The sequence below is a fragment of the Panthera uncia genome, chromosome B4 (genome assembly GCF_023721935.1).
Source record: "Panthera uncia isolate 11264 chromosome B4, Puncia_PCG_1.0, whole genome shotgun sequence".
Classification (NCBI taxonomy): Eukaryota; Metazoa; Chordata; class Mammalia; order Carnivora; family Felidae; genus Panthera; species Panthera uncia.
In genome coordinates this window covers 92612489-92631031 of record NC_064809.1, presented here as the reverse complement: position 1 = coordinate 92631031, position 18543 = coordinate 92612489, and the positions used below count along the sequence as shown (strand labels likewise).

The following is an 18543-nucleotide window of genomic DNA, read 5'->3' as shown; positions in this document are numbered from 1 at the left end:
GCTCTTTTGACTCTCCTCTCACCATCTGGCCATTGCCTCCACCTTCCTTCTCCCTACAGCTCCAGTGTAGATGATCTCAAGACCGTCAACCTTCCTCTTCTCTATGTGCCCCTATTATGTGCATTCTCTCTCTTGGCTTCCACTAATAGCTTTTGTGCCAGTGACTCCCAGACCTAACACTGGCTCTGACCTCCTACTCCTGAACTAAAAGTCTGCATTTCTAACTCTTTCAAGAACCTTCTGGATATATGAGTCCCTCAAATTCAGCACAAAGCTGGACTGTCCTTTCTCACACCCAGGCAAATGTGACACCTTCCTGTTCCTCAGCACTTACATTAAGTTCTATTGCTTGTAACTATCACACATCTTCCTGATGTACCCTTCTGTGAGCTGTTTCCACATCCACTGCCCTTATCTGGGCCCTCCAGAATCTTCATGAGGACCAGCAGAAAGATAATAGGAGGAGCTTTGGAAATCAGACGAACTGGATTCCAGTTGTTTGGGTTTTTTTTTCACTTAATAGCTGTGTACATCGGACAAGTTATTTAACTTCTTTAAGTCTTAGTTCCCTCATATGTTAAATGGAGCTAGTACTTAGAACTATTATAAGAAATTTGGTGAGCTAAACGCAATGCTATTCACAATGGCTGGCACGCAGTAGCCACTCATAAAGGTTATTTTTTTTCATTCACTATTCTCTTTACTTCCCCAACCCCCTGCCTGTCTCTGAGCTAGAGCACTCTGCCTTTAACTCTCCATCATTCTCCTCCGATACACATTCAACAATCAAACTGGTTTCTTTCTTTTTCTTCCTTCCTTCCTTCCTTCCTTCCTTCCTTCCTTCCTTCCTTCCTTTCAACTTTCTAAATCAGATTACTTTCTAAATCAGGTTACTTTCTAAATCAGATATCCACTCAGGTTAATCTCTGATTAAAAAAAGAAAAAAAAAAACTTGTCACAAATTGTCATTGCCCATATAACAGACGACCTCCTTAGTATGGCATTTATGACCCTTTAGAAATCTAACTTCAAGCTACCTTTCCACCTTACAAATTCACCACTCCTTATTTTTTTAAGTTTTTATTTCTTTTGAGGGAGGGTGAGCAGGGGAGGAGCAGAGAGAGAGAGAGGAAGAGAGAGGATCCCAAGCACTCTCAGTGCAGAGCCTGACACGGGACTTAAACCCCGTTTGTTAGAACTGCTCATCACTCCTTATTATATAACCTACACGCCTTATGTATCTATATTGTCAAGCCTTGGTTTCTTTAGAGTAGCCATCCCATCTTCAAGGTCTTCCCCGCTTTCATTTCCAGCTGATGAAATCAAATTTCTATTTGCATAAGAACCAGTTTCTCCCCCCAAAATTCCTCCTTATTAATCTGGCACATTGCATTCATTCATTCATTCATTCATTCACCAAACTTTTATTAACTGAGAGCCAGGCATTGCGCTAAGTCCTGCGGATATAAAGCCAAAGAGGATGTGCTACACCATTAACCAGTATACAGTCTCGTGGGGGAGATGGGTATATAGACGATTCCAGTAGAGAGTGATAAGTGAAAGGATAATGCAGTAGCTCTCAATCTAGTGGTATATTAGAATCCCTAAAGTCAATTTTTTTAAAATGCTAATGCCTAGGTTCAACCACCAGATATTCTAATTTCATTGGGTTTGTGGTGCTTTTTTTTTTTTTTTTTTTTTTCTAAGCTCCTCTGACATAGTCATGTGAAATGAGGGTTGCAAACCCCAGGATAGAGCTGTGTAAACAGAACATGGAAAACATACCTTGTAACTGGTACTTTTGGCTGCTCCACAACATATCATCCCTTCTTCTTCATTCCTGTCTGCTCAGGCATGCACCCTTTCTCCATCCAGCTTGGGAGATATTGCCCGGTCCCCAACTCAGTGGTACATTCTGATTGTTCTTTCTTGTGACTGGTTTATGAGTAGGCAAGAGAACTCATTCTAAACAAGGATACCTAAGGGGAGGTCGGCTATGGGAAATTGAGAAAAGCTTTCCTAATTCCAAGAAAAACATACCAAAAGAGATAGTCTTCTTTTGGCCTTTGGACACTGCTATGCCTGCATATCGTAAACATGAGTGGATCTGAGATCCAGAAAGGACCTGGGTTCTTGAGGCCACTGTTAGGTTACTGCATCAAACAACCCTAATGTTGATCTACCTGTGCATTTCTTAATGTATGCAAAAATAAATTTCCCAATTGTTTATGATACTTTGAGTCCGTTTTCTGTCCGCATGCAGTAGATGGCATCCCAAGTATATACAACTAACCCAAACTTGGACATCACGGAAAACAGCTCAGAAAAGGGGTCTTCATCAAGGCAGTCGGGAAGCAGGAGAAACAAATAAAGAGACATGGATATAAACATATAAGATATTCTGGGAACTGCACATAGTTCAGAGTGGCATAAAGATGATGCTGGGAAGATGGTACTCTGGGGCAAGAACCTGAGGAGCCTATGCTGTGGTGGATTAAATATGGCCACAAGATCTTTGCAGCTCCTTTCAAGAAGCAGAGTTGATTTTCACACCTCATGAATCTGGCTGGCCTCATACTTGCTTTGACCAATAGAATGTGTCAGAAGTGATGTTATGTAAGTTCCAGAGCCAGGGCCTGGCTCTCTTGAAATGCTGCCCTGAAGCTACCATACTGTAAGGAAGGCGACGTAACCTACTGAAGGATGAGAAGCCAGTGGAAGAGAAGTGAGGCACTTCAGCCACACCGGTACCAAGTGCTGGGCCTGAGAGGCCATCTTGGCCCACGCAGCTATTCCAGCCATCATCTGACTGCACGTGAACCTCCCAGCCAACCCACAGAATTGTAAGAAATAATAAGTCATTGTGGTAGGGAGCCACTAGATTTTGGGTGGTTTGTTATGCAACCATAGGTACCTGATGCATGTGCCATGCCAAGATGTTCGGACTTTACTTTGAAAACCATGAGGAGTAACCGGATTAAATTCATGTTTTAGAAAAATTGCCTTGGCAGCAGCATGAGGAATGGGCTTGGAGTGGGGGCAGGTGGGAGGTGGAAGGACTGGTTAAAAGACTTTTGTGTTGTTGGAGCTGAGAAATCATGTGGATCTGAAGTAAGACAGTGGCAGAGGGAAGGCAGACAAGAGTCACTGTGCATGACGGCAAATATAAGTTATAGTGTGTAAAAGAGAAATGCAAATTAGGAATTACTCACCGTTCTCAGGACTAAATAAACAAGTGGATGGGAGTGCCCTTCACTAAGAGGGACTCTGGGAGGAAAAGAGAGCTTAATGTAACTGCGGAACATCTAAGAGGAAAGTACTGCAAGGAGTTGTGAACATTCAATGTTTAATGAATAAATTAGTATGATTAATCGGGGTGGGTACCATAGTGTTCTAGTCCAGCGATCTGTGGTCATATGGCATAATGTGAGTTGTCTCTAAGTCAAGTAAGTTTTCATGGTGTGAACTCATTTTCGTGATACTTCATCGGAATAGAAAGGAAAAGGAAAGATTTGCTGCGCCCCCAAATGCTCGCAAATCCACATGTGGTTCAGTTGATGTGCATTAATCTGTAATTCTCAGGAAATACCACTAGTATCTAGTGTTCCAATCTGAAAGCGCATTCTGAGGGTATCCAGAGGGTAGCACCATGACACAAGTTCTCTCTCTTTGTCCTGCAGATTCTTCACTTACCTCCCCACCTGTAGAGTAAGGGGCTTCCCTAACTCCATGCTAGAAAGAGTTGAGACTATCTCCAGGACAGATATTTTGTCAGGTGGGCACAATCCACGATTTATTTTGTAATAAACTACAAAGGCTACAAACCATTTTAATATGCACATGTAAATACCGGCTTACCTTTGAAATTGATTAAAATAGCAAGTAAATGGCTGGGAACCAATCTCATCTTTCCAGTACTGTTGCCAATTCATGACACTTTCCAAGTTCTTCTGATTTTCTCTCTTACAGGGAGGAATATAGGAGCACTAACAAAACAGAACACAGAAAATAAAACTATTAGTCTACAAAACGTTGAGAGGTAGTCCTTTTTTTTAATAGAGAGATGGTATTATGCACATGGTAAATCTAATTCTGATCTACCTAATTTTTAATACAACCAAAGTGAAATTGTTAAACCATATATCAAATTTTCAATTTGGAACAATTACAGAAAATATTCCAATAACAAAAATGTAGCAAAAAATAATCTTCAGTAATTACAGTATGAGAATAGATTATAAACAATTAGATACAATGTAATAGCAAATTAAAAGCATAATATACTCTCTTTTTTCTGTGGGCCTGCCAAGCAAAAAAAAAAAAAAAAGTTAATTTTTACCCCAAGTTGCTATCTATGGACCTTGATATTTTCCTCTTCCACTTTTAACTCCCAAATCAAGCACTTGGCTCTCCTCAGATGCTGCTCTCAACTGCTGAAACTCAAGCTTTCTTTTCTTACATTCTCTTGGACAATAAAATCAGCAGAAAAGTTCCTCCCCCAAGTACATAATCAATGCATTTTGCTAACCAATGCCTTTTCCTAGCGCTGCCTCTAACAAAGTAGTTCTCTCTGAAGGGACCCAATTACTCTAAGCAATTCAGAATCAGCAGATTTGGAAAATTATTCTTAACTCTAGATGTTAAAATTAACCATTAGCATTCTAATCCATTTTCTCTGATTCAGGTTTTTTTTTAAGTTTTTTTTTTTTTGGTTTTTTTTTTTTTTTTTTTTTTTGGTTTTTTTTTTTAAGTAATCTCCACACCCAGCATGGGACAAAAACTCACGACCCTGAAATCAAGAATTGAACTCTCCACTGACTGAGCAAGCTAGATGCCCCTCCAATTCAGAGTTTTATAATAATGATGATCACAGTGCAAATTTACCCTTATCGAGTGTTTACAATATGCCAGCCACTGTAATAAATACTTAGTGGGCTTTAACCATGTGCTTCTTACAACAACCCTAAAATGATCTCTTATTTTACAGATGAGGAAACTGAGATTTCTGTCCACTCTACAGCTGGATGCTGGTGATTTTATCACATTCAACTCCCAGATGTTCTATCAAAGTTTCAGATGTTGAGAAGAAGAAAAACAAAACAAAACAAAACCAGTGACTTTATAGTAGAATTTGATTCACATTATTTTACAGCATATAACTTGTCAACACCTTCCCACTATTTTCTGGTTAAAATAAAAACTTTTCAGTATGATGTACAACCCTCTTCAGGATCTGCCCTCCCCCTCCTGTGGGATGCAGCCATTTAGAAGCACACAGTCCCCAGATCTTCCACGTGCTATCACACCTACTGGCTGCTACATGCTCTTCTCTTTTCTTTTAATGCCCTTTTCCTTTTAGTCCCCTTCTTTCAAGATGCAGCTCTGGGGCATCTGTCTGGAGGAACCTTCTCTTCCTTACGTGACAGTTAAGTCCCCCTCATTTTTCCTGCCACAGGCATCATACCCCATGCAGCCACAGCTGTAATCACCGGATCCCACTGGTTTGTTTTCTATCAGCTTCCTCAATTTGCTGGCAAGTTGGAAGAGGGCTCTTTTTTTTCCCCCCTGCATCTTCACACTTAGGGCCATGCGTGGTAATAGTGAAATCTCAAAAATGCTGGTAGAATTAATAATAACACACTTATATAAGTTTTTCTTTATTCAAGATGATGAAGCCATTTTCATAGTAGTTAAATTTCTTTAAATTAATACAGAAATATTTTCAAATTTTAGTAAATTTGGTTACTTTCTGTTATATGTAACAAATCCACAACATGTTATGCAAATCTTATTTTAATGATTGGATAACTGGATCTTTACCTTCTGTACATACAGTTAGTGTTCTCTTAATAACATTGTACGGACTTCAAGCGGTATTACAAAGCTGTAATCATCAAGACAGTAGGGTACTGGCACAAGAACAGACACTCAGATCAATGGAACAGAATAGAGAACCCAGAAATGGACCCACAAACATATGGCCAACTAATCTTTGACAAAGCAGGAAAGAATATCCAGTGGAATAAAGACAGTCTCTTCAGCACATGGTGCTGGGAAAACTGGACAACGACACGCAGAAGAATGAACCTGGACCACTTTTTTATACCATACACAAAAATAAACTCAAAATGGATGAAAGACTTAAATGTAAGACAGGAAGCCATCAAAATCCTTGAGGAGAAAGCAGGCAAAAACCTCTTTGAACTTGGCCATAGCAACTTCTTACTCAACACGTCTCTGGAGGCAAGGGAAACAAAAGCAAAAATGAACTACTGGGACCTCATGAAAGTAAAAAGCTTCTGCACAGCAGAGGAAACAATCAGCAAAACTAAAAGGCAACCGACAGAATGGGAGAAGATATTTGCAAACGACATATCAGATAAAGGGTTAGTATCCAAAATCTACAGAGAACTTATCAAACTCAACACCCAAAAAACAAATAATCCAGTGAAGAAATGGGCAGAAGACACGAATAGACACTCCTCCAAAGAAGACATCCAGATGGCAAACCGACACATGAAAAAATGCTCAACATCACCCGTCATCAGGGAAATACAAATCAAAACCACAATGAGATACCACCTCGCACCTGTGAGAATGGCTAACATTAACTCAGGCAACAACAGATGTTGGTGAGGATGTGGAGAAAGAGGATCTCTTTTGCATTGTTGGTAGGAATGCAAGCTGGTGCAGCCACTCTGGAAAACAGTATGGAGGTTCCTCAAAAAATTAAAAATAGAGGGGCGCCTGGGTGGCTCAGTCAGTTAGTGTCCAACTTCAGCTCAGGTCATGATCTCATGATTCATGGGTTCGAGCCCCGTGTCGGGCTCTGTGCTGACAGCTCAGAGCCTGGAGCCTGCTTCAGATTCTGTGTCTCCCTCTTTCTCTGCCCCTGCCCACTCACTCTGTCTCTCTCTGTCTCTCACAAATGAATAAACATTAAAAAAAAAAATTAAAAATAGAACTACCCTACAACCCAGCAATTGCACTACTAGGTATTTATCCAAGGGATACAGGTATGCTGTTTTGAAGGGGCACACGTACCCCAATGTTTATAGCAGTACTATCAACTATAGCCAAAGTATGGAAAGAGCCCAAATGTCCATCGACGGATGAATGCATAAAGATGTGGTATATACATACAATGGAGTATTACTCGGCAATCAAAAACAATGAAATCTGGCCATTTGCAACTATGTGGATGGAACTAGAGGGTATTATGCTAAGCGAAATTACTCAATCAGAGAAAAACAAATATCATATGACTTCACTCATATGAGGACTTTAAAACACAGATGAACACAAGGGAAGAGAAGCAAAAATAATATAAAAACAGGGAGGGGGACAAAACAGAAGAGACTCATAAATATGGAGAACAAACTGAGGGTTACTGGAGGGCTTGTGGGAGGGGGGATGGGCTAAATGGGTAAGGGGAATCAAGGAATCTATTCCTGAAATCATTGTTGCACTATGTGCTAACTAACTCGGATGTAAATTTAAAAATAAATAAGTAAATAACAGTGTGACATATAAAGCTAAAGCTTTCTGTGAAATCCTGAATTTTGAATTCTGCCAAAGCAGCTATTAGGCTTAGAAGCCATGGAGGCCAGTAGATAGGGCTCCAGTCCTACTATCTCTTGGGTGTTTGGACTGGAATAAATTACTTCTGTTTTCTGGACTTCATTTTTTCTCATCTGTAAAATCTCCAAAATAATTTCTAGCTCTATATTTCTATGATTCTCTTCTTGGAAGTACATCAAGATAGGACCCAGCAGAAGACAGGACTACACTGTTGCAGTATTTTTCCCAGAAGAGATCCTGAGCACTGGGGAAGTGGCTGGGAAGCCTGACTGAGCCAACCATTCCAGCCAGCAAAACGGACAGTTGTGGTAGGTCCTTTCTTGGAGACCTGTACTTAGCTTAGTGTTCATAAGCAGCCTTTGCCATGTTTTTATTACTTCCTACAATGTGCTGGACATTTCCTTTACTTCTATTAAAACATTTTTTTTTTCTATACCATGGTCAGTGAGTGTATCAAGTGAGAGTAGGTGGCACTTGATTGTGCTCTTTGAAGGGAAGAAGTGTGAAACAAAAATCCACTGGAGTGTTTTTTGCAATGGCTACGCTCAACACAAGGGGTTCACTAAACATTTTAGGGAATAACAACAAGCACCAAATGTAATTAAGGCAGATTTTTAAATTTTGCAAATTAACTCAGTTTGAAGCCTTGCTATTTTTTTTTTTTCGGGGGTGGGGGGGGTGGGGGCGGGATGGGTTTAAAAGAAATGCCCCCACCAAATGACAATTCTATGATTTGACCAGAAGTCACATCCACATGTTTCTGGAAAGGTCAGATAAAAACTTTCAGTGAGTGAGTAGAGTGTGTAGTAGATATGTTGTGGTTTCATATGGGAAAAAAGAAATATTCCTTGCCTTTAGGATACTTTTATAAGTTTATTTATTTTTGAGAGAGAGAGAGCACACATGTGTGGGGAAGGGGCAGAGAGTTCCAGGCAGGCTCCAGGCTATCAGTGAGGAACCCATCTTGGGGCTCAATCCCACAAACTGTGAGATCATGACCTGAGCTGAAATCAAGAGTCAGACGCTTAACCTACTGGGCCACCCAGGCATCCTGCCTTTAGGATACTTTGAGGTAGTGTTGGTGGATTTTTAGAAGCAAAGTTTTTTGTTTTTGTTTTTGTTTTTGTTTTTTTTACATTGGGAAAAATGCCTGTAAATCAAAATTCAAGTATTTTTTTTCATGCATCACATTCTTTCCAAGAGTATCATAGATGAAATAATGAGCTTAGGGGTGCCTAAGTGACTCAGTTGGTTAAGCAATTGATTCTTGGTTTCAGCTTAGGTCATGATCTCATGGTTCATGAGTTTGAGCCCCATGTTGGTCTCTGCGCTGACAGCATGGAGACTGCTCAGGATTCTCTCCTTCTTTCTCTGCCCTTCCCCTGCATGTATTTCTCTCTCTCTCTCTCTCAAAGTAAACAAACATTAAAAAAACCCAAAACTATTAAAATATGAGTTATAATACTCTAGTAACTTCTAAAGCTCACATCGCCTTAAAAGGAAAATTTTTACTTTTTTTATATAGAGAGAGAGACTGTGAGAGGGGTAGGAGAGCAGAGGGAGAGAGTGAGAATCTTAAGCAGGCTCCATGCTCAACAGCGAGCCTGACTCAGGACTCTTGATTTCAGCTCAGGTCATGATCTCATGGTTGGATCTCATGCAGGATCGAGCCCTGCATCAGCTATTAGCAAGGAGCCTGTTTGGGATTCTCTCTCTCCTCTCTCTCTCTGCCCCTCCCCCACTCATGCTGCCTCTCTCTCTCTCTCTGTCAAAACAAACAAATAATCATTCAAAAACAACAATAACAAAAAAGTTAAGTTCAAACCTTAAGTTCTTAAAACTCATTATTGTTCATTTTCTTGTACTTTGATTCTCCCATTAATTCGTCTTTTAAAATTTCTGTGAAGCCTAACTCAGATTCTCCCTAGATCCCTTCTCAATTCAGGTGGATCAGCGTAGATTAAGAATTTTAAAATAAGTAATAAATACCAATCCAAAGCAGTGTTCCGGGGGGGGGGAAATTGGAAATTCAGTCAGAGACTCCTTTCCTCTCTGGACTGTTCAGACCTGATGGGTTTCCAGGCACTATAACAGCTCCACCATGAATAGCTCACCATTGGGGGAGGGGCACAAATGATAATGTAGACCGCCATATCATCAGCAACATCACTTTCATCATCATGACTAACATTTATTGATTATATGTGAAGCATCTCATCACGGCAAATCTACTTTAATCCAAGTGAGCAAATATTATAATCACCTATGTTTTACAGAAGAAAATGAGGGCAGAGGTTTAAGAAAACTTTCCCTCAGTCACAATGGCAAATGGGAAAGTTGGGATTCAGATTGCAGAGTGTCCTTAACCACTGCCCCACGCTGTGCCGTGTCTCTATCTCTAGGGCTTCCCACTTTTCTCTCTTTGGAGCTCCCTGCTTTGGGGGGAAGGAAGATGCCTTGACTTTTGCCTCCCTCTCTCAGAGAACCAGTGTAATGATTCTCTGGGAATGGAATTGGTGTAGCCTTCCCGAAGACTGATGGGTCAAGGCAGGCTGGGGCAAAGCTTTGTTTTCCCGGTACCTTCTCAGAGAAGTGCATTGTAAGTCTTTGCTTGTTCCCTCCTCTCTCCATTTGGCTCCAGGGGTGGTTTTTGGTGCCATGGATGTAATTTCACTTAGGTGAATTTACAGACACGATGTCTTTGGTCATAGAGGACAATGAGCGTTCCCTGGGAGAAACTTCTTCATTCAATTCTGACCTTTTTTGTTTCTCATTTGCAAAGGCAGCATTTCCCAATTTCTAATATTATCACCCAAATAACCTTCACTATTGTCTGTGTCATTTGCTGCCTAAACTTGCATGAAATCATTTTCTTTAAAAAGTGAAGACAAAAAGAAGAATGTGATAAAATATATTTGTTTGATGCCTACCTGGTAGAAAAAAATTTTTTGACTTTTGCATTTACGCACCAAGTTGACAGAATCGAGTGGGCTAAGACTTCAGTGAGTTTATTAAGGGAAGATACAATCATCATTTGATGTGGAATATTTGATTATGTACTTATTATGACTTATTTTTCCATTATCTTATTTTAGGGTTTATCAAGATTTATAATAGCATTCTTTGCAGCCTATCACAATGGATTTATATTTTAATAGTACCCTCTTGAGTGTGTTCTTTTGTGTCTTCAGGATTGCATTTCAATCATGTGGGCAGAGTAGGCAGAATTCACTTTCTTCCTTTACTGAATCATTTAAAAAACCATTGCACAATACATGTGATCCATTTAAACATCGGGGAGCGAGTCTATGTTAGACATTATCTAAGAAACAGAAATGGAGAAACTGTTTTTTTCTTCCAGTTTCTTTACTGACTTCAGTTGGTTAGGGAGGGTAGTACTGAAAGACATAATACTAGAATGGATTTAGCTGATTAAATAATTTCTGAAGTAAACTTGATTAGAAAATGAATGGGGCTCCTGGCTGGCTCAGTCAGTAGAGCCTGCAACATTTTCCTTTTTTTTTTTTTTTTTACATTTTTTTTCATGTTTTTTATTTATTTTTGACACAGGGAGAGACAGAGCATGAACAGGGGAGGGTCAGAGAGAGGGAGACACAGAATCCAAAACAGGCGCCAGGCTCTGAGCTGTCAGCACAGAGCCCGACGCGGGGCTCAAACTCACGGACTGCGAGATCATGACCTGAGCTGAAGTCGGCTGCTTAACCGACTGAGCCACCCAGGCGCACCCCCTTTTTTTTTTTTTTTTGAGAGAGAGGGCAAAAGTGAGCAAGGGGCAGAGACAGAGAGAGAGAGAGAGAGAGAGAGAGAGAGAGAGAGAGAGAAGTGGGGCTCATCCGAAGCAGGGCTCAAGCACATAGGATGCAGGGCTTGAGTTCACAAACCACAAGATCATGACCTAAGCAAAAGTCAGATGCTTAACCGACTAAGCCACTCAGGTGCCCCTAGAGTATGCAACTTTTCTGATCTTGGGGTTGTGAGTTTGAGCCCCACGTTGGAGAGATTCCTTTAAAAAAATTTTTTTTGATTAAAAAAAAAAAAGAAAATGAATTCTTGAAACATTATCTACTGGAACATGGGTCTAATTATATTTTATCCTATAATTCCCCATTTTCTGAAATCCTGTAAGATATATGTGTCAGCTATGATGTGTAACTTGAATGACAGTTTTGGACAATATAAATGTATAATCAGGAAAACACTGTGGAATAAAAAGTGTAACTGAGCCATTTATAAACTCCATAATGTTCCATATGCCTCGACTTCATTAATTGTGTATACGCACACACCTTATGAATGCACGTTAACTTAACAAACACATACAAAATTACATGTCAGCTAAAAAAAAAAAAAAAATTAAATTCTAGGGCAGGTGGCTCCAGAATCTGTATCCATACCTGAAAGCTAAATGAAAATAATCTTGTGGAAGAACTTGAAGATCAAACAAATGGCTTAGAAAACAAAAAGTAAGGCTGACTAAGAATAGGAGAAGCTACAGTAAGTTCTTCGGAGAGAACATGGTGCCCAGCCTACAGCGTGTTTGTCAAAGTCTGTCCCAAAGACCACCTGGATTGTTCATCAAAAAGGGCCACCCTCCCGAGAGTCTGATTCAGTCAGACCAGGAATCTGTATTATTAACAGCTCTCCTTCACCCTTGGAATGACACATTTTTAGGATTGATAATTTAAGCAACAAGCCATTCTTGACTGCTGAGTACAGGACAGTGTGCAAAGAGGAGATATTACTCACCCTTTATTTGTCTCTTCCCTTCCTTCCCAGGAGCGTGCCTGGTAGTAGTAGCATGAGTAGTAGCTTATTCACAAAGTGCTTTGTGATTACAAAAGAAGAAGTGGAGATCTTGGCTTTGGGGGTATGATAGAGGCTTCGCAAAAGAGATGATTTTGATTTGTGTTTTTTAGGTTGAACAGGAGTTTGCTTCTCAGAGAATGGGTGGGGAAGGTGATATTCTGAGAAGAAAAAATGGAATGTGCAATGACTTTGTGTATAAATGTTCCAGAAAGACTGAGTCATCTAATGTGCTTGGAGGATAGAGGGCATGGGGGATGGAGTTGAGAAATGCCCAATTATCTGAACTACTACCCACTAAAAATTGCTTCTCTCTCCTTAAATGCTTCAATGAGAAACTGCTTGCTACCTCCTGCAGAGTATTCCCACCCACCCACAAATTTATTGTCATGTGTTGATACTATCTGCATTCTGTAATTCAGTAATATTCATTTAACTTTCAGATTCAAGCAGACTGTTAAGGTTGGTGGTAGTATTAAAACTGAGAAAAGTTTCTTATAACATTCCACTTTCAAGAGAAAACAGTTCATTCAGCTTTAGAGTTAGAAAATAAAAATACCGTGTCTACTATTTAAGTCTAAATAGAAAAAGTCAAACCAAAACAAGAAGTTTTAACCCGGAAAAAGCTCAATAGTTATTATTTATAACAAGCATGACAGTACATGTAAAAATGTGTTCAATGGCATATGACTGTAACTTAAAATCTTTGAGATGACCAATCCTCATGACCACACAGAACACTGAAATGAAATAAAACTTTCTTAAATTTCATGCATGCATTCAGATACGCTCATTGATGGCATTATTTATGTATTGTATTGTATACTGTAAAGTGCACACATTTTAATGTGTGTATACATATTTAATGAAATATGACAACCACCATTTGTTTGAAAAAGACCAACAAACCCTATCCATGCTAAGTCCACTTTAACCAGGATTGATTATGTTGATAAGAACTTGATGTTTCCGGGGCGCCTGGGTGGCACAGTCGGTTAAGCATCTGACTCTTGATCTTGGCTCAGGTCATGATCTCACAGTTTCTGAGTTTGAGTCCCACATACAGCTCTGCACTGATAGTGTGGAGACTGCTTGGGATTCTGTCTCTCCTTTTCTATGCCCCTTCCCCACTTGTGTGCGTGTTCTCTCTCTCTCTCTTAAAATAAATAAAGTTAATTAAAAAAAAAACAAAAACTTGATGTTTCCTACTTGTGGCAGAATGAGTTTTCCAAAGATGGCTGCACCAATATGTATCCCATTTCCTAAGCCATTTCATAAGTCAATGTGACATTGACACTCTTCTCAGTGTACAGCTTTATCTTTCCTTCTTTAGAACATGGATGAGTCTATGATCCTGTGTGACTTCCAAGGCTAACTCAGAAAAGGTGACATAGCTTCTGCCCGTAACTCTCTCTCTTGGGAACGTCTGCCCTTAGAATCCAGACACTATTCTGTGAGGAAGCCAAAACTGCCCTGTGCAGAGAGATCACACTATAAGGCTGGTGTGGAGAGGAACCGAGACGCCCCACCCAATAGCCAGCATCAACTACCTGATATATGAGTAAATGAACCTTCAGATGATTCCAGTGTCCAGCCTTTGGGTATTCCACTGGGACCTCAGACGTCATGAAGCATAGATAAGCTGTCCCCTTTGTGTCCTAAATCTCTGACCCACAGAATTTGTGAGCATAATAGAAATGATTTAATCCACAGGAATCTTTGACAGTGGCTAACAGATCATAGGACCCCTAGGACTAAAAAGGTGAACACCCTTTAAGGTTCTCCTTGATCTACATACCTGAAAACACCTGAGGTTTGGTGAAATGTAGTCTAATGGGTCACTGTGACACAAGACAGGGCTCCTCATCCAATCCTCAGGCCAAAAGCTCCTTGAATGAAGGGAAGGCTGGGAAGGCCCTCTGAAGTAGCACCTACCAAAAATCTAACCTTTCCCCAGAGAACATGCAGACATTTACCAGAGTAGCCGTGCAGTGCGGAAAGGGTAGACACTTATTTTATTTTTCAAGATTTTAATTCCAGTGTAGTTAACATACCGGTGTACAATATAGTGATTGAACTACAGCAAATAAACTTACCACTGGAACCTATCCTCTGGCGACTGATCTGGCAAATGCTATCTTCTCCGTTCTTGTGGACAAACAGCACCAGACACAGCTACACTTTTACCTGGTCGAGATGGTGTAGACTTTCCAGACTTATTCAGGATTGTCCTACTCAGCACTACCTCAACTTTCTTTGGTTCTTATGCTCTGCTCTGCAGTAGAACATAACAGAACAGTATACATTGATGATATCAGGCTGATGACTGGACCTGGAAGCAGGGAGAACATGGTGCCCTAGATTCCTTGGTAGAGAACAGATGTGCCAGTGATTGGGAAGTTCGGGACCTGCCACCTCAGCTATGCTTCCGGGAGGCTAGTGGTCTAGGGAATTTCTGGATACCCCGTCCAAGGTAAACGACAAACTGCTGCATCTTTCACTCCTTAAAAATAAGAGTCACAATGTTTGGTGGACTTCCTTATATTTTGGTGGACACATATATATCCACTTTTGAGATCGCTACTCTGACCCCTTTACTGAGTAACCCCCAATACCACCAGCTTTCCGTGGCAGCCAGGGCAGGAGAACCCACTCCAGCTGCTCCAGGCTACAGAAAGCCCTGTCAATTCACCTCTTTGGCCCAGGGCCTCCAACAGTCTATGAGGTCTCTGCCAGATTGGGGGGTACATGGAGCCCACCGAGAGCCCTGATAACATAAAGCAAACCTATGCTTTCTTTGGAGAATATTTCCTTCTAAGAGACCACTGACTTACTGCTGAGTGCCAGTAGGATCTGGATGCCTGAACACGGAACATCATTACCATGCTATCCACTGGACACTGGGCTTTTTGACCCACTGAAACATAACGGTGGAGTTTACAGGGCTGAAGCAGGTAGTGCTGGGAAACAAGTTTCATAAGCAAATGGCTCACACTCCCAATGCACCTTCTCTTTTTTATACTATCACCTTTCCCAACCTGTCCTAATAAACAGTTGCTTACGAGGCCTGTTTTTCTACTACTGGGATATACGTACCCCCAGGAGTACTCTGCAGTGTGCTGGTGGGTATTTAAAGCCTTTGACCAGTTTGGGTAGATGAAGAAATCTGGCCTCAGGGAGCATAACTCTGAGGAGAACTTCCGATTGTTTCTCTCATAAGAAATGAAGTTGAAGGTACAGACCTACACTGATTTATGCACACTGCCAAATAAATCACAAACTGCGTTTTGATTAAAGGAATGAGACTGTGTTTAAATCATCAGAAACAGAACTCTGATCAAAACATGAAATCTAGAAGTTGTATTTCCCATGCATCCCTTCTCAGGAAGCTGCTTGAGGACGTATCCACCAAAACAACAGTATAAACCAAGAAAAGAGGACCACACTGGGTCAAGGAAACAGAGTACTCAACATGGGAGAAACACAGCAGGCCTAAGGCATAACCAGTTCAATTTGGGGCAGTAGCAGGCTGAAGGAATCCAGAATGGTATCCCAGGAAATTTCTTTAAAAAGAAAAACGTGTAACTAAATGGTCACCTATTCTGAATAACCATATGAAAAACGGTGTACAAAAGTGGCTTTACAATTCTTTGGGAAAATTAAGAGAAAGGGTCATAGGAAAGTAAGAAATTATGAGACGAGGATTATCAGCTCAAGGAAAATAAACAGTTATAGAAATGAGCAATAATTTACATAGTTAAAATATGTTAATGCCCAATATTAATGTAGCCAAAAATTAGGATAGAACCGTATTTAAAGAATGAAGGGCAGAAAACTAGGGTGGGATGGGATGGTGTAAGAAAGCGAAATCCTCACATTCCATCATAGGGTCAATAGTATCTAAAATATACACATCAGAGCCTACTATTGGGAAACATGGAGATAAATATTAGAGAAAAAATAAACTAAAAATATTTAGTTGTGTCTTCATTGCAAAAGGAATCGAGACAAAGGAATCTCAATAAAGAAATACCCCCTACTAATAAAGTTATAGCACAATTTGATTTTTAAGCCTATGTTCATAATAATAATAGCAAATATTCATCAAAGGCTTACCATGTGTGAAGCACTATTCTAGATGTTTCACACATATTAACTTACTTAATCCTGATAACTTGATGAGATAGGTACTATTATAGTCTTCATTTTAAAGATGAAAAAACTGAGGCAGACATGTTAAGTAATTTCCAAGGTCATACTGCTATTTTGATTAAGATTTAATTTTAAAAAAGCATAATAGATACACAAGGTAAAAATGCAAATACTGGGAAAGGGTACAAGCTGAAATGTCTTTCTCTGACTTTGATCCTGACCCCCAGACAAACATGCTTAACAGTTGTACATTCTTCTGATATTTCCTACATTTTATTTTAACATAAATGTGAGCACACTCTTCTCTGTTTTGCCCTTTGTCTTTCATTTAACAATATATCTTGGTGCTGCCATATCTGCATATAGAGATCTATCTCATTCTTTTTTGAATTTTACTACATGGATATGCAAGAATTATTAATTAAAGGTGTTTCCAGTCTTTTGCAATTCCAAAAAAGCAACAAACTTCCTTTTACAGGCATCTACACATACATGAGAACAGGAAAAATCAAAGTGTGTCTACATTCAAAACTTATGACTACAGGGGCGCCTGGGTGGCTCAGTCGGTTAAGTGTCTGACTTCAAGTCATGATCTCACAGTTCATCAGTTAGAGCCCCACTTTGGGCTCTGTACTGACAGCTCAGAGCCTGGAGCCAGCCTTGGATTCGGTGTCTCCTTCCACCCTGCCCCTCCCTCGCTCTCTCTCTCTCAGGAATAAACATTTAAAAATTAAAAAAACAAAAACAAAAACAGGGGCTTCTGGGTGGCTCAGTCCGTTGAGCGCTTGACTTCGGCTCAGGTCATGATTTCACAGTCTGTGGGTTCGAGCCCCACGTCGGGCTCTGTGCTGACAGCTCAGAGCCTGGAGCCTGCTTCCAACCCTGTGTTTCCCTCTCTCTCTGCCTCTCCCCCACTCTCACTTTGACTCACTCTGTCTCTCAAAAATAAATAAATGTAAAAAAAATTTTTTTTTAATTAAAAAAACAAAAACAAAGAACACTTACGGCTATAGTGTTGCAAAGAGATTGTGCCATCTGCATTTCTGCTAGCAGTTTATGAGAGTACCTATTCCCATGTCCTTTAAAAAATAAAAAATAATCTGGTACAATTAAACATTCTGATAGGTGAAATATGGGACTTCTTGTGTGAATTTGCATTTTTAAATAGAGGTAATGATTTTTCCATATTTTTAAAACTATTTGTATTTATTTTCTGCAAACTGACTATCCATGATCTCTGCCCATTTTGGTTATTTTCTAACAGTCTTTACATGGAAGAAAATCAATCTTCATCACACATTGCCAATTTCCTTCCTCGTTTTGTCTCTTTTGACCTAATTTGTGGTATGTTTGCTATATAGCCATATGTAACTTTTAAGAGCGCAATCTGTGAAAATTTATGCAATTAGACCCACATCAATGACAAACTCATTACCACTGTTATCTCACTTAGGATTTTACATAAATATTCTTTTTTTTTTTTACATAAATATTCTTAAGCAAAGCTGTCCCATAATTTCCATCTGTACATGTATGTTATCATAGGAGTTTTTTTTTTTTTTAAGTTTATTCATCTATTCTGAGAAAGAGAGAAAGCGCAAGCAGGGAGGGGCAGAGAGAGAGAGAGAGAGAGAGAGAGACAGGGAGAGAGAGAATCCCAAGCAGGCTCCACACTGTCAGCTGTCAGCGAAGAGCCTGATGCAAGAGGCTGGAACTCATGAAGCATGAGATCATGACCTGAGCTGCAGTCAGTCGCTCAACCAAGTCACCCAGGCACTCCCGTAGGTGTTTGTTTCAATGTAATCCTAAAATTATTTTAAAAATTTCAGAAGTTTTCCTTGTTTCTGTGTGCTTTGGCAGAGTTTAAAATAGGATTAACGTTATCTGTTTTCATACAATTGAACTGGAAGCATTTGCAATTGGGAGTTTCTTTGTAAGATTAGTGAGATTACACTAATTACAACTAAATTGTAATTCTTCACTGAA

The 18543-nt window shown here is 40.0% G+C and overlaps 1 protein-coding gene across 1 annotated transcript in view; it reads right to left on the bottom strand.

Annotated features, from left to right (window-relative positions):
- Positions 1-18543, bottom strand: part of KCNMB4 (potassium calcium-activated channel subfamily M regulatory beta subunit 4) — a 61159-nt gene that overhangs the window by 30298 nt on the left and 12318 nt on the right. The window contains exon 2 of the mRNA XM_049627420.1: positions 3859-3986. Within this exon, the coding sequence (XP_049483377.1) occupies positions 3859-3986 (128 nt within the window). The remainder of the gene's footprint in view (positions 1-3858; positions 3987-18543) is intronic.